The 16879-nt window shown below is 33.8% G+C and overlaps 2 protein-coding genes across 2 annotated transcripts; one reads left to right on the forward strand and one right to left on the reverse strand.

Moving 5' to 3' along the window:
- Window positions 1–2783: 2783 nt before the first annotated feature.
- LOC129911119 (coiled-coil-helix-coiled-coil-helix domain-containing protein 10, mitochondrial) lies at window positions 2784–4210 on the forward strand. Its single transcript, XM_055988794.1, has 3 exons — window positions 2784–3016; window positions 3245–3413; window positions 3475–4210. Exons 1-3 carry the CDS (start codon window positions 2970–2972, stop codon window positions 3724–3726), a joined length of 468 nt encoding a protein of 155 aa, XP_055844769.1. The 5' UTR covers window positions 2784–2969; the 3' UTR covers window positions 3727–4210.
- A 3564-nt stretch (window positions 4211–7774) lies between these two features.
- On the reverse strand, window positions 7775–15391 carry LOC129911118 (protein xmas). The gene is made up of 3 exons (XM_055988793.1): window positions 15181–15391; window positions 13571–15101; window positions 7775–10906 (listed from the first exon to the last, which is right to left on the reverse strand). The coding sequence occupies exons 1-3, from the start codon at window positions 15237–15239 to the stop codon at window positions 7886–7888; spliced, it is 4611 nt and encodes a 1536-aa protein (XP_055844768.1). The 5' UTR covers window positions 15240–15391; the 3' UTR covers window positions 7775–7885.
- Between the last annotated feature and the right edge of the window lie 1488 nt (window positions 15392–16879).

Raw genomic sequence — 16879 nt, forward strand, 5'->3', positions numbered from 1 at the left:
TAAAATGGCTTGCTTAGCACTCGGCTAATATGGCATAGTGGGCCATTTTATACTTACATTCACATTTTCTTTAAAGTGAACACGGTTGGTACATAAATATAAACGATCTGATTTGAGAACGAACTATCAGAAGCCTTTGATGTAAATAAAAAAGAAATGAGCTGGAGTTGGGAGTTCCAAAGACCAACCAACAAGAATAAGATTCTGAATTGCTAAAGAAGGGTTTGGCCAGATTTAGCACCACTTTTTCCATGCAAATGAAAAAGGAGTTCTTTGACTATACATTTTTAGAGTAACTTTTTATGTTTGGCTCACATGATCGGATACTAGCATACGAGTAAATTGGAAAACTTTTTAGAACTTTTTTAACTTAAAAAAACATAAATGTGAGAGTTATTGATTAAAAGGAACAGGACATTTTCCTTAAGGGAGCCATTGATTTTTCAATTTTTCAATACATTTTCTATAGAGTATGAAGTGAAAAATTGTCCATTTATGAGCATTGGAAAATCGGAATATTTATACCAATTTCACAGAAAGAAAGACAATTGTATAGTCGAATGGTTTGTTTTTTGTGATGGTTATGTCATTGTTGCATTAATAAATCATTTACTCATGGTAAATGTATTGGAAAATCTTTTTTTTTAATGAGGAATAACGTTGCGAAAAAAAAATGGCTTTGACAAATACTTTGAGGCCGGTATTCTTCAAGCGCTTTTAACTAAAGAACCCTCATAAGATAAGTTTTCGGAGTTTTTCGGAGTCAGCGATCACCACACAAAAGTTGCATGTATGAGGGATGATCGTTGTAAAGTTATTTGCTTTTGAAGAATACCGGCCTTAGACGTTTTGTAAATATTCACAGGTTTTTTTTATTGGGCATTGTGTTATTAACTTTACTTTCTTTTGGTATATCTAGTTTTAAGCCTAGTACGCTGCTGATGCGAAACGAAATCTTGACCGAAACATAATTTGTTTTGTTTTTGCTTTTAAACTTATTTTTGATGTTTTTTCTTGAATTTTTTTATTTATACTTTTATTATTTTTGCATCAGCAGCGTACTAGGCTCTAGTTTTGACTAAATAATACTCAAATTGTTTGCAGAATAGCATGAGTAGTTCTTGGAGTAAAAAAATGTACTAGATCATCTACTCATGAGTAAATTACCTGCTCCAATGGAACAGAGTAGAAATCTACTACAACAACTACACTTTCGTATCTCCTCGAGGAGATATTAGCCCTGTTCCATTGGAGGTGGTACCCGACAAACAATTTTGATTCTATAAAGCTTTACAGATGCAATTGTTGCTTCTGTAAAGCATTATAGAAGCAAAATTGTTAGTAGGGTAGTTTACTATTAGTAGATGTTTTGGTTAATCTAGTACTATCATATACTCATGCTCTTCTTCCCGAGTAGATACGATTTGTATTGAATTCTTTAAACGTGCGTTCCATTGAAAATCTAGTAAACTACTAGTAGTACTTTTCCACCTCCCAAAGGAACAGGGCTAACATAATCTCCTCCAATGGAACCGGACTAATGAAAAAAGTTCAATGGCCTCTTGCAGCTTACTCTATCTCAAGTCCTCTCCTCACAAACAGGTTTGTGCTTTAAATTTAAACATGATTTTGGTTTGTGTATGAACTTGAATAGCTCAAATAGCTCACTCCAGACACCCACCTTTCAATAAATATGTACAGACATAAAAAAAAAAGGTTCGTGTTTTGAATTTATTATATTATTTTTGTATGATTCGTCTAATGGGCACTTAAATTGTTTTTAATTGTTTTGAGCAAAACTCCATAGTTGAATGTGTTGGTGCCATTTAAAATGCACGGAAAAACTACCACACATAAGCAAACCAACCGAAGTCGCGTCTCTAGGTATTCCTTTCTCTATGAAATTATTGAAGACCATTTATACCACCTGCTCACGAAATCCAAACTGAGATCGTCTTTGCATCTCGACTCCATGGTTCTTTAAAGAAGTTTTGTAGTTAAAATATTACACCTAAACGCGAAATTGGTTTATAAGAGCCTAAAATTATACGTTGCCCCTCATATTGTAATTTGCCATAAAACGACTTTCATCCGCCATTAAAAATAACGGTATTTAATTTGCTTGTTTTGTAAGTAATACCAACTTATAGATTAGTTAAAGTTTGGTTTGAATTTCAAACGTTAAATAAAGGTTTTTTACTTCTAAACATTCTAAATCAAAAAATTCATTCAAATAAAATATTTTAAATATCACACGACTAGCCGTTTTGTTCAATTACACCATCTCATTAAATCTGTCTAATTTTTTTAAAAATAATAAATTGACTCAATATGCACTTTGCCACTATTTTTTTCAAATGACACAAAAAATATTGCATACAAAATATTTATCACCTTAAAATACCCAAAAAACAAACAACAATTGCATAAAAACATGTAAATATTTTGTACATATTATTATCATGCCATATCAAACAAACAAATTTCTAAAAATATCCTTAAAAGAAAAATACACATCGCACATAAATAAAAATACGCATTTTCTTCTATGTTTATTATTTTTGCACCATACAAAATAATCTACTACATTCAAATAATTTTAGTCTCCGCAGTTGCCAACACTGCGCTATTCATCTACTACCAAAAAAATCAAAACCACTCAATCTATCTCCCTCATTTCAACCATATCCAACAATAAGAATAAAAGAGTAAACAATATACCACTTTCTAAGGAAATTTCTAGCAACTACTACATAATTTCCCAGTTTTTATATAAAACACCAAGTACAATCTGCTAAAAACGTCAGTCAAGTAAAGTAAAAAATCAAAGAAAGTTCTGTGTGAAAATCAGACAAAAAACTCACTTGTGAAATAGAAAAATTATACATAAATTTAAATCAAATCGATTTAAACATTAAATTTTATTGTATTATAAATAAATAAATAAATAAAAAAAAAACAAAACAAATATGGTTCGACGAGGACGTTCTGCTAGCCCACCACCAGCTCAAAGGAGGTAAATCTAAAAAGTTCCAATAAGTTCTTATTATTTAATCAATTTGTCATAAATAAATATGATTATATGAAAATCCAATTAAATTTATTAAGTTAAGTGAAAAAAGTGAAAAAATTGCCATGAATTTGCGGGTTTTTAACGATTTTCCATCTTACGTAACCTCTCTCGTGTTCGTCACGTTGGCTGACCTTTGTCTCATTGTTCTTGTATTTGTTTTTGTTTTTTTAGGATGGCTCCATCTTCGGCAAATGTACCAGCACGTGCCGCCCCTCCACCACCACCACCAGCCCCCGTGGCTGCAGCTCCCTCTGCTTTAGGTTCGCCTGCACCCCAACAACCTTCAATGTTCCAACAAATGGCTGCAACGGCCGGAGGTGTTGCTGTTGGTTCCGCAGTCGTAAGTTTCTCACTCAAATTCCTGCCAAAACTCTTATTAATCTTTGTATCTCTTTTTTTAGGGTCATGTTGTTGGAGCTGGAATCACTGGCATGTTTAGCGGCGGTGGCGACAAGGAAGCAGCCGCTGCTCCAGCACCTGCCGCTGCAGCGCCAGTTCAACAGTATGCCAGTCAGCCAAATCAACCACAAGGAGCTTGCGCTTGGGAAATTAAGCAATTCTTGCAATGTGCTCAAGGACAAAGCGATTTGTCTTTGTGCGAGGGTTTCAATGAGGCTTTGAGACAGTGCAAGATGCAAAATCAGATGATCTAAAGACTACTCCAGATAAAACCAAACTATTTTAACCACCTTCCGTTACGAATATTCTAGAAACTAGATAAAAAAAAATATCGCAAATAATTCCTAATGTATCTATATAAAATTTCTGTTATAATTAATTTAAATTAAAAAAAAAATATAGATGCAAAAGGGGCCAGCTGATTGGAAAATGCGATGCGCACTCCCTGATTTTGAGACACTCTGACACGTCACACTAAGATAGAAATAACATCCGGCAACGATCGAATGATGATCAGATCATGGTCGAGAATTTTCCTTTGGCGCTCGGCCAAGAAAAAGCAAAGAAAGAAAAATGGCCAATCAGCTGGTCCAAAACTAAAAAAAAAAAAAATAAGAGGCTATGTATTTATTTATTTATTTTTATGAAAAAGTTTAACTTTGAAAATTGAAGTTTTTTGTTTCAATAAATAAAATGAATCCTTGAGATGTGGGATTCTTCAAGAGGAGAGTTGAAAAAGAGGATTGTTTTCTAGATTCATAGGGAAGAGGATGGTCTATCTATTTTAAGAGAACTGATTCAGTTGTTGTTTTTTTTTTTTTGGTATCTTGTTTTGCTTTAAGCCTTATTGATTAATTAACATGACTTGCATTTTTTCGATTGTTTACAGGAAAGTTGCATGTAATTTCATCATATTCTTTGCTTGAAATACGTAAATGTTCAAAGTCCGATTAACAATCTAAATAGAGATTATTTTTGTTATGATTCAAATTATTGTACCTTGGGATTTTTTTTCTCGAAAACAAGTCCCTTTGACTAGTTTATTATGAGTAAACGCTTTCTTTTTTGTAAAGGGAGGGTTATTATTGGTCTTTATTACTATTCCCTATTTCGACTTATCGGTCATTCCTTTTTAACTTTTAGGACATTTTGACGCTTGTTATAAAGTATATCTTGTTGAGGAAGCAATCATTTTTTCTTGAAACTTGGTGGATCTCAAGGGCAGGCACATGATAAAGTTGATTTTCCAGAAGTTTTACGAAAAGCTAATTAAATATATCTTAATTTTACACAGACAAAGACGGTTACGGAGAAGACGAGTACGCGTCCTCTCCGTTACCGTCTTTATCTGGGAATAATTTGGCTACGGTTTTATTGGTTTTTCGTGAAACTTATAGAACACGAACTTTATCATAAGCACTTGAGACCCACAAAGTTTCTAGAAAAAAGATTGCTTCTTCAGCTAGATATACTGGAAACAAATGCCATTATGTCCTTTCCGTTACTTTGAAATGGCCCTTATGTTGTATCTATAGAACTCAATTATAAACGGAACTAATTTATCTTCTGGCTAAGTCCGTTCCTTTTTTTTCGTAAGTGAAGTTCTTGGCATTGAAGCATTAGAGTTCTCGTTTAAACTACAAACATCGTTCTAAAAATCTTTTTAAACTGAACTACTGTATAATTAACAAAATATTTATTTTGACGGATTTCATTATTCAGTACGTTTTATAAAATGTTGATACTGTTCACTGTATGCGTAATATTTTGTTGTTCTCTATCAATTCGGTCTATCGAGGTTTCCGTTCGAAGGAAGATCCGCAAGCAAATGATCTCCAAGTGGAAATCAATTCAAAATCAAATTGCAAATTAAGTGAGATATCGTCGGTATGCAAGAGAACCAAGTGCATTTTTAAATTACTGGGACTCAAGTCTGCCTGGGTCTTTTTTTGCACGACTTATTGGACTGTTTTAGAGATAGAATGAATTGTTGATATACATACAAAGCTAATTTAAAGGGATATACGATTTTTTTCACATGACATGAACTATGAATTTTGGGACATTTTTATATCATAAAGTCCTAAAATCAAAAAGTGGAATTAATCTCTTTTTGCAGCATACCGACGATATATGAAAAAAATATTGGAAGTTTTTTTCTATTGTTGTTTTCACCCCAATCGTTTTAAATTGAATTTCCGATAGGTTTTTCTTGGCGAATTTTTGTTTCCACAAACGAATTATATTTTTTGCTGCTATTTTTCTTCAGGCTTATTAAATACACTTTATTTACTTTTACAATGCAAATTAAGACTTAACTAAATTTTATTAAAAAAAAGTAAGATACACAAAATAAAAACAATTTTATTATTGTATGGTGGCGGAGTAGGAAGATACTTTTTGTTTTTTTTTTTTCTGAAATAAGCATGCTTTTATGTTTCTTACTTTCTGCTTGTAGTCGACACTATAAGGGTCCAAACTTGGAATTAAAGTGCAGCGCCTGAGATGGCTTAGGTCACGTTGAGCGCATGGACAACAATGTTCCGGCCCGGAAAGTTTTCGATTCCAACCCAGAGGAACGGCGCGCCGCGGCGCAGTAGAGGAAGTCCTCGTCTGAGGTGGCGCAAAAAAAAAACTAGAATTTATTCTGTTCTTAAAAATTATGGAATTTTGTCTTCCCCGTTGAGTTATAAAGGGTAATTCCATGAAAAAGTGGACACGAATTTTGAACAAATTATGCAGTCTTTTTTACTTTTTTTATTAGCAAACTACTATTTACAAACGGCAACTCTTTATGCAAGTTGCAAAAAAAGATTCTTTGTTGTATTCCCTTATGGATAGACATAAAATTCAGGGAGTTTAATAATCTTAAAGCATTTTTATAGCATAAGCTTCACAACAACAGAAGAATTTCACATGAAAATGACGGAAAAACAAGCAAACTGAAAATATGATGAGTCTAATAGTGACGATGACAATATCCCCTAATGAGTGCTAACATAAGTTAACATTTAAATTTTAAACAAGCTTCGTTACACACTATTCGATTAAAAAAAAAAACTTGAGTGAAAATGCATCTTTTCTTTACTTTTGGAACCACAAATCGCAGGTAACATGAGTTACCAAAATAATGTAACGTGAGTTACCTAAATATTTTAAAATTTTTCCTCGAAATATTGAAAAAATGTTTGGTTTTGTCACTCATATTAAAAGCTTGTAATTTTGTATGTATAGAATCTTCATTGAAAACAAATTAAGATTCTTAATTATCACATAAAAACTTCATACTGTCGGACTCTTAAAATTCGTGTCCGATTTTTGTAACGTGAGTTACCATCAAACTTTTATTTTTCCCAAGCAAATGTTAAAAATAAAGACAATTTTTTTAGTTAATTATGAAAGTAATAGTTATGCTCCATTCATGGATAGTAATTTCGTATCAATTTACATTAAAATTGAAAAAAAAAATTATTTATGTGTTGGAAATTTTTGTGAATGTAACGTGAGTTACCATGGAATTGCCCTAAATATATATCTCCAAGACTTTCTTGGAAAAATATCTTGCAAGGAAATAATTTATTTTTCAAGTTTTGGAAAATGTTTTGGAATTTCTTAAGTTGTGTCAATAAAATGTAAGATTTATTATTATTATTATTATTATTATTTATTAAAAGCACATAAATGTACAGATAATAATATAGATATAACAGCGATAGCTACCAGGGCTTATAGCTGGACTTAAAATAAAAGAAGGAAGTATATTTAGTGTAAACAAATTTGCAGGGGGCGATCGAAGTGAAGAATATGAACATGGAGTTACATTCTCCCATTCGATCGCCCCCTGCTCAAGGTAAAAACGAGCTTATACTATATGCTATTTACAAGGTCTGTTATTTCTAATTATTTAAATACATTTTTAATATTTTGTTCCGAAGGAACTTTTAATAACGAGGATTCTGATGTGAGGTGTTTTATGGACCTATCATATAGGGCGAAGCTGCCTGGTTTATGCTTGGCTTGGTTTATGTTTTTGTCTCAAACTCCAACTTTTTGAATGAAGTTAGAAGCAGAATTTAATTCACATGTTTTCATAAGAATAGAAGAAAAAGAACAAAATAAGAGTTTCTCACCTTAAATACACAATGGCCATCATTTGTTCCTGGATTCGTACCTGAATTAATTTTTTTTACGTAAAGGTATTCCAAATATAATTTTTTGATGAAAAAAGTGATCACTTCATTATTTTCCCGACAGTTTTGAATTCTTTATAACTTTCATTAAATAAACAATAAACCAAATTTTTTCACATCAAATATGTAATTTCGTAAACTTTATCCAATAAATTTTTTAACATCATTTTTTTTTCCTAATCGTCACAATATTATATATAAATGTAGTTATTAAAATTTTATCTTAAACATAATCTTCTTCTAACTGAATCTGCTGCAATGGTCTAAAATACCTATCCATGATACCTTCTGTCTTTTTAAGTATAGCAAATGCACGTTCCATTGTACTTTCCATTTCTTCGCGTTCTGTATTTTCTTTGAATTTTTTAGCCATCGGTGGTTGATCCAATGAATCCTCTTCTTCATCATCAATTACTGCATTTGTACCCTCAAATGATCTACACTTCTCGTTCACTTCAAAATTATAAAATGTCTCATCCAATTCTCTGGTTAATTCAGGATCTGCTATTGTTTCTGTTGCTTCTTTTTGTAATCGTTTTAATTTATCATCAGCAAGTGAAGATGCTTTTTCAGCTCTAGCTATAATAGAATCAATATCAAAATGTGATTGCTCTTCTTCACCATTTGCAGACTCATCATGATCTTCAGTCATCATTTTAACTGACTTTACCGATTCGCTTTTCAGCCACCAGGGCTCTGATTGAAATTCCATAAATTCATCTCGATTGTAGATAACTTCCCGGGGTAATCTTTTACTTCCCTCCATCCATCTCTGATTCATAACAGCTATAGCAATCTGTCTTACAATCGGCAGCCATGAAATCCAATTAAGTCGCTGATCCAATGGCATATCTTGAAGACTTTCATTATTCAATTCTTCAATCAAACACTTGATGGCATTATAGCCAGCTTTTGTGGCCAAATCATCGTCGTTGGGAATGCATGCACTGGTATAATTAAGAAGCCACAATTCTAAATCATCAATTTCTTGAGGTAGTTCTTCTTTTAGTGGCGATGGAAGTTTTAATTTTCCCAGAAAATCTATTAACTTTTTTACTCGATTGATATTTTTCCAATCAGCTGGAAACTGTTCCAATCCAACAGGAATGTCAAATTTTGCAGTAGGAACAAATTGCCTTAGTTCTTCTGGAAATTCAGGATAATCTTGAAAATCTTCATCAATGACTCGGATAAGACTTTGAATTCCTAAATTATAGATTCTAATTAGGAATTTCGGAGTTGAACAGATTTTCCTAAATGAAGGATTTACAGTCCAAGATTTGTAAAGTTTCTGCCATAATTCATCTCCCAGGCAAGTATTTAAAAATCCTTCGATACTTTGAGCTTCAAGGGGACATAAGGATGTATCATTTTTGGACAAAAATCGAAGAGATTTTTGAAATTCTATTTTCATATTATGATCACTGCTGTGACAAACTTGGAAGCTTGATATCTTTCCATCATCCACAAGGGAATCTACGCCAAGATCTGATTCTACGGAATCACTGGAGGCATTGTAGATGATTATAGAAACAGGAATGGACTGATGAATCCTCGACAACTTGAGTAGATGATGGAGACGTTTTCTAGAGTTTCTCAGATTGCCAGGTGCCATCATGAAGATAAGCCCTCCAGCATGGTCACACTCTTTGCGGACTTTTTGATTTTCTTCATTCATTGGGACAATTCCTGATACTTTACGAACACACAATGCCAAATCACCCTCACAGGTGCATACAAACGCTGGAGTGGATTCGCAAGTCTTTCGTTTTAAATTCTTGTCCAACCAGTTGCTGACATAGGAATTGAATCCAGGTAGCTCTTCTCTCTCCCCAGGTAAGGATATAACCAATTTGAAGTATTTTCTTCGCTTTAGGAACCCTGTGGGCAATTGATTTTGGGATTCTTCAAAGTGTCTCATCAGGCAAGAGGATATATCTATGGGAGGTTTATGATCATCATCTCCAAGAAGTGCCCTGAAATCACAGGGCAACCCTAAACGATATCGTTTGATCATTTGAAGGTTTTCAGTCTGTCGAGGATGTGCCATTTTTTTAGCCTGTTCATCCAGAGTATCTGTTGTCATCCAAATGGGAAATGTTGCAATCAACTCTCGACGGGTTTTTCTCTTCTCAGCTAGTTCACGCCACGTGTGGAAGTATCTGTATAAAAGGGACTGATCCCGTCTCATTATTTTAAGCTCATTGGCATGGATTTGCTTGATATAATCCAGAATGAACTCGGAGATGACATTTTCTGCCATTTTGTCCAGGCATTGGTGATTGTGAAGCTCAATGGAAGCTAATTCATGCAATAGTTCATCTTGAACTTCATCCAAAAGTTGACTGAGGATTCTTTCTGAATTCCTCGTCACTTCCATGAGTGCATCTCTTCGATACTTTTCTTCCAGACGTTTTTGATTTTTTTGGTCTTCCATAATTTGCCGTTGGCGTTCCAATTCTTCCATTTCTTTTCGTCTTGTTATTTCCTGTTGTTCTTGTCGCTGGCGACGAAGTCTTTCCTCTTCTTCGGCTTTCTCCTGTTGTCTTTTCATTTCTTGTTGTGGGTCCTTTTGAGGTTGTATCAGATCAAACTCAAGTGGCTTTGAGTTGAAATGTTGGAAAATACTATCACTGGCAAATGATTGTGTTGAGGTTCCAAAGATATTAGTGGTTGTGCTGGTAGTGGTCTTGGATGGCTCCGGGTCACTATTAAAACCTCCAAATATGCTTCCTTTTTTCTCTGAACTACTTTGGAAACTTGAACTGCTCCCAAATATCGATAAGGAGGGAGCATTAGGTGCTTGTACTGGTGGTGCTGGCATAGGAATTTTAAAGATTGATGATGAACTGAGTGAGGAACTATTTGCAGGTGGGTTGAATGAATTTTGGCTGAAAATTGATTCTGATACTGTTGTTGCGGGGGGAAGGGTTGGGATAGGTTTGAAGTCATTATCCTCTTTGGGACTTGTGTTGGAAAACATTGCTTTGAGTTTTTGTTTGGGTGTCATCGGGGGCGAGGCGGAGGGTACTTTGAACACCTTATCTGGCATTGCACGCTGTGGGGTCGTCTTTGCAGATCCACTACCTTGAACTTGGTCTTCTCCGAAAAACGACTCATAACGGAGATAGCCATTGGCATCGAAACTATTATGGAGCTGGTGGTTTTCGAAAATGCTTGGTGAGTCGAGGGGGCTTCCGCAGACTGCTTCGCCAACTCCCACTTGTCGTTTGGATTCCACAATCTGAAAAAAGGATTGAAAAGATTTGTGAGAGTTTGTATTCTAATAATTAAATAACATGCACTTATATAAAGTCTTTTAAACGTTTTAAGATTTTTTTCTTTAGAAAATGAATGATTTGTATTCGTTTAGTGCGAAAACGGGTATTCCAATTTGCGATTTTTAATAATTGGCTTTTTCGCGTCGTAATTGCTTTCAATGAGAGAGATTTGCGAATCTATGTACATTAAAGAAAATCTGGAAAGCTAATTGCGGCTGGCAAGAATGAAGCAGAACAAACAAGAATTCGACACGAAGAAAATAGGTGCAAAAGTATAATTGTGCAATGCGTTCATGATAGCCAATTAGAAAACATCAAGCGGAAATCTTCAGCTAAGGAGAGGATGATTGTTTGGCAGGTATGTATATTTGAACTCAAAACAATTGGATGTCGAACTATGTAAGAGCGTCAACTCCACTCTATTATGTCTTATTCAGAAGACGAGGCGTCGATAGTCAGGACATGCATTTTTTTTTTTTTGGGTTTTATATGCTCGTTTTAATAAAACGTAAAAAAAAAATTGCATGTCCTAACTAAATCCCTGGTCCTAGAAAAATGGTTAATGCCTTTTTGGCCAGAACCTCATCAAACATTTTTATTTTAATGCTTTATTTAAATTAATGGCCTCATAAGTCAACATATATACCTATTTCAAATGAGAACAAACTTTCCAAATCAAATCCTTTTGGGACGCCATCTAGCGTAAAAATAAAACTCTGAAAAAATTATGTGATTTTTTTTTATTATTTTGAAAAGTTTTTCCACTTAGGAACTTGATTCTCGAAAAAAACCTAAATAATGAACGTCCTAATATGCACATTTTGAATTATTTGTTCGCAATATATTAAAAATGATCCTCTTACAATTACTGAAGCGAAACAGAAAAATGATTGCTAAGCGTGGGAGAAGGCTATCCGAGAAGAATATTCATCTTTAGTCAAAAACATAACATGAATCGAGTGTGATCTTCCAAAAGACAGACCAGTGTCCAGCAATAGGTGTTTAAATTGAAGCGTTAAGTGAATGGCCAAATCAAAAATTACAAGGCCCGCCTAGTTGCAAGAGGTTTTTCGCAAGTTATTGGTATTGACTACAATGAAACTAACGCTCTGGTTCTTTCCTAATGGCGAGCTTTCAGAAACCATTTATATGAATTTGCCCGAGGGTTTCAAGAACAAAAACAAGTTATGTAAGCTCAACAAGGCGCTTTATGGTTTGAAGCAGACATGGACATGGAAAGCTAATTTCAATCAATTAATTTTGAAAATTGGTTTTAAACCATGTGCAGCAGAGTGGAAGATTTAAAGCAGTTTGGCATGAGTAATTGCGCGGGTCTAGCAACTCCAATGGAAACAGCACTATACGAAACTCTTACAAAAATACCCAGATACTCAGAAACGAACTATTTCAGTCGTTTTCAAAGTTTTTTTTACGAATGTAGGTACTCTTTGTAAATACTATTCTGGAACTGAAGATAATTTTTATACGAGATAAATCAGCTGATTAATTCGTTACACTGATGTCGACTGCGCTGGCGACAAAAACGATAGAAAGTCCATTTCTAGTTATGTAATTAAAGTTTTTAAGAATATTGTTATTTGGGCATCAAGAAAGCAGGCCATACTGTAAGTTTATCATCAACAGAGGTGGAATATATGCGAACTTTACTTTTTTGAAATGGGGTTTGTTTAAAGCTTACCGACAATTATTTATGAAGAACATCATAGATATTAAATTGCAATACAAGGCAAGTGGTGATCAATTGGTAGATATAATGAAAAACATCACATACAATTAAGTTCAAAGTAATCTTTTAACATTTTTAATTTTGTTTTTAATGTAATCAAGATAATAGGTCTGTTTAATGAAGAAAAACTAGAACAGAACAAATTCGTGAAAACTTCCAGAACAAAAAAAGAACGGAAAAGTACACCTTAATGTTTAATAGCGTTGACTGTTCCATATCAGTTTTGAAATTATGTAAAATTAAAATAAATTCTTTTGTTATGACTTTTCACATTTAGAATTTTTTTCATATTAAGATTTTGAAGAAATTTTCATTATTTTGAATTCATTTTTTTATATTTTTGTCAGAATAAAAGAAATCAGCTGCTGCTTGACTCTTCTCACTCATTTGCTCTACCTCAAAAGTAGGAGCAGAAAAACTTGAACTAAACTATGCTGGACAACTTCATAGAACACAAAATGATAGTTTGTAGAACATTTTAGGCAAAGATTTTCTTAATGGAACACACAAACCTGTACTTTCGGATCTTTTCTGTACGGATCAGATTCATTAAACAGACCAACTTTAATTTAGAAGCGGTGTCAGTGTCTTTGTATTCTGATAATTTAATAACATGTAGATGTATTTGCTAATTGCTATTTTGTTATAATCGAATTGTTGTTCATTTTAATATTTGTTTCTAAAAGCCAATTCTTCAATAGCCAGATAAACCTCTGTTAAGGCTTATTCCTATGAATAAGTTTTTTTTTAATATTCTTCTAACTGACGATTGAAAAATCAGGGCTAAAAAAAATACCTAATTAGTTTGTTCTTAAATAAATATTCTTTCTCATCACATTGGAAAAGACTTTTATAAAGTATTTTAAGCCTAACTACTCACCTCAAAAGCTCGATCCATTAGCACTGGAACATCTGGTTGCTCAAAAGCCTTCTTATCCAAAAGGACCGTATCAGCATCACACTGAAGTCCATAGTATGAGAAAAAATCCAACGCAGCATCTTCATTTTCAAATCCCAGTATCTTCACCAAATGTCCAATTGGCAAAGACACCGAATGCCTCGGCCAATTGTAGGCTTTAATAATCATGCGAGTCGCCTTAAGACGAACTTGAGTAAAGTATCTCAACAGAATGCAGGCATTCATATATGAAGTCTTCCTAACCAAATTGAAAAACCTTACGTAGTTATTGCTTTCCATACATTTGTAGAAAGCAATTGCCGAACGGACTTCTACGGAGTTTTGAATCTCCTCAGGAAGATCTTGTAATTCCCAAAGGAAATTTGCATCATTTAGATTCAGTAAGACAATGAATCCACGAAATTCAGCTTCATTCTTACATCGAATATCTTTGATTCGTAGATCGTTATACATATATTTCAGAGTTTGAAGACATTTAGTCAAATTTTCAGTGTTGATTTTTTGGTCGAAGACTGAGGGATCTTCGGCTACTAAACGGGCAGCGCAATGAATATGAAATCGAGCACATTGTTCGACTAATTCCACTGCTCCTGTGGAACAAAGTTCTTGCTGAGTAATGTCTTTCCGTATACTCCGCGTTCGATCCCACACAAAGTGGAACCAATCGCCGATATTCAGATCTGGTATATCACACAGACCCATGATTCGATGCATAAGATATTGCATCGTCATTTTGAGTGTCGACTCAGGACGAAGCTCATGGGCGAGTGGAACTTCCTGATCGGCACTACTTCTCGAGTACTCTTTAATGGCAATATTGTGATTCATTTCATTCCGACCACCCCCCTCTTCCATTTCAAAGCCAGACACTTGATGTTGGAACTCTCTCATGAATCGCTCCTTCTCCGGACACATGTCCGGACAAGAGCCCTTAATACTGACGACCTTTTTGATATCAGTCGTTCGAACTGTTGTCAGTCGAATGAGTTTATCTCGAGCATCTAAAATGCGATATTTCTCCTCATCGTTGTAAGCGGGTTTTCGGATAATTGCTTCCAATTCGGCCCGGACCGAATTTGGAATTGCTCTTTGTGTTGGTGGTTCTTGTATCTGACTTTTCGCAGGTTTTTGTCTAACTTGTCTAGAAGCTGACATAGATTGTGAAGGGGGTGGGGGTAGTTTTGGAGGTGGGGCTGGCAATCTTCTTGCATGATTGCCCATAATATCAAGTTCAGCTTGAACATCTGGATCGACCCATTCTTCGGTATTTTGGACATGACCAACTTCATGCAGTGAATAGCGAATATCAAATTCTTGTCCATTAAATATAGTTCCATTGCGAAGCGCGTTAGTAGCGTCTTCTTCGCGTTCATAGTCTACAGTGCAACAAAATCTATTTGGTCGCAAAATGAATCGTGATATTTTGCCATATTTGCTAAAATGTTTTTTAGCAATTAATTTGTCAAGAAATAGTTCGGGTATTCTTTCGCAACTAAAAAAATGTGAATTGTAATTTATGTTTGAAAAAAAAAAAAACAAAAGCGGGAAAAATTTATATTCAAAAGACTCACGTAATTGATTTGTAATTTGTATTGTTTTCAATAATTTGGCAATCATCGTCGTCAGACATTATCTATTTTTACATTAACAAATATTAATCAAATGAATACTAAAAAATATAAATTTTAAAAAACTTGAATGCGTGATATATAAATTAAACAAAATATAATAAAAAAATATGTAAAGTTTTGGCTTGGGTTTGTAACTTTTTTGTGAGCTATAAAAACCAAACCAAAAAAAAAAATTTAACGCCTCAGTTGACGTTTTAAATGTCAGTTGTGTAGTTGTCATTGTCATTAGGGTTTTTGTTTTCTCAATGTTGGTAGACTGGGTTGGAACAAAATGGGAACAGGAAACGAGTTTTGTTTTGGGGAAAATGGTGTCCTTATTTTTAAAATGAGTTAAAGGTCTGACCGCAAGATGTTATGTATAAATTTTTTATTTTTAAGCCTCTTGAGTCTTGCGCAGCTGAAGCGGATCGAAATTTTCCTATTTTGATTTGTATTTTTATTATTTTGAACTTCAACTGCATAGTAGGCTTTAAATTAGTATGCAGATGGCTCTAAATTTTAGCTGACACATTTTCCTCCGTTTTTCTTGACTTATTTCAACCCAGTGGCTCGATGGTTAGTTTTTATTTTTTTTATATATATTGGACCTTACTAATAATCAAATTTAAAGCTCAGTTAAATATTTAACTGAGCTTTAAATATTTCTCCATACCAATAACCAATTTAATAGTCAGGTTAAGGGTTAACGCCACGTTGGGAAACTGAACTATAAACGTACGGTTAAATTAAAACGCACGATTTGCACTGTCATTTGACAGCAAAAAAAAAAACATTTGTCAAGTAAACAAGTTGTTGAGAAAAATTAAAAGTATTGGCGGCAAATTATTAAATAAGTAAATGGAAATATTAACTTGTTTATAAATATTTCTCTTTTTTATAAATAAAATATTCATTACTTTCAGAATAGGCTGAAAAAGAAAACTTAAAAAGAAATAGATCTGCACATATTCATTAGCTGCGTTCCTTTGGAAATATTTATCTACTTTTTAGTACTTAAAGCTGCTTTGAACTACTTTTTCAGTATAGCAAAGTAGATCAAAGTAGTTTTAAGTACTAAAAAGTAGATAAATATTTCCAAAGGAACGCAGCTATTGTCGTACTTCACGATAGATGAACTTTTTTTTATGCACTTTTGGCCTTCTTGGGCTCCATTTTTACTTGCGATATAGGTACTATAGGGCAAGTTTAGGATTCGTAAAAAAAATCGAACTCGAGATAACAATTTTACATGACATTACGATGATGGAGAATGCCAAAAAAGTGGGTCCGGCAATTCTGTCTGTCTGTCTGTCTGTCTGTCTGTCTGTCTGTCTGTCTGTCTGTCTGTCTGTCTGTCTGTCTCTATCTGGAGCTGCAGCCTAAACGAGTGAAGTGATTTTCTTCAAACTTAGTGGTTAGCAGTTTTTGGTGATTCCCTAGAGGGGAAATTGAAATTTTTTTTTTATGACCAAAACTAACGGTACCTGCCATATAACGGAAATAGAAAAGTTAATTTTTTTCAAAAACGGCTCTAACGATTTTGATTAAAATTTTTGTGTGTAGTACTACACATAATAGCCAACTTTTTAAATAAAAAAAATATTTTTTGTACCGTTATTAACGGTACCTGTCATAGAACGGTTTTTTTCGTTTCTGAATA

Source organism: Episyrphus balteatus, chromosome 2 (genome assembly GCF_945859705.1).
Source record: "Episyrphus balteatus chromosome 2, idEpiBalt1.1, whole genome shotgun sequence".
NCBI lineage: Eukaryota > Metazoa > Arthropoda > Insecta > Diptera > Syrphidae > Episyrphus > Episyrphus balteatus.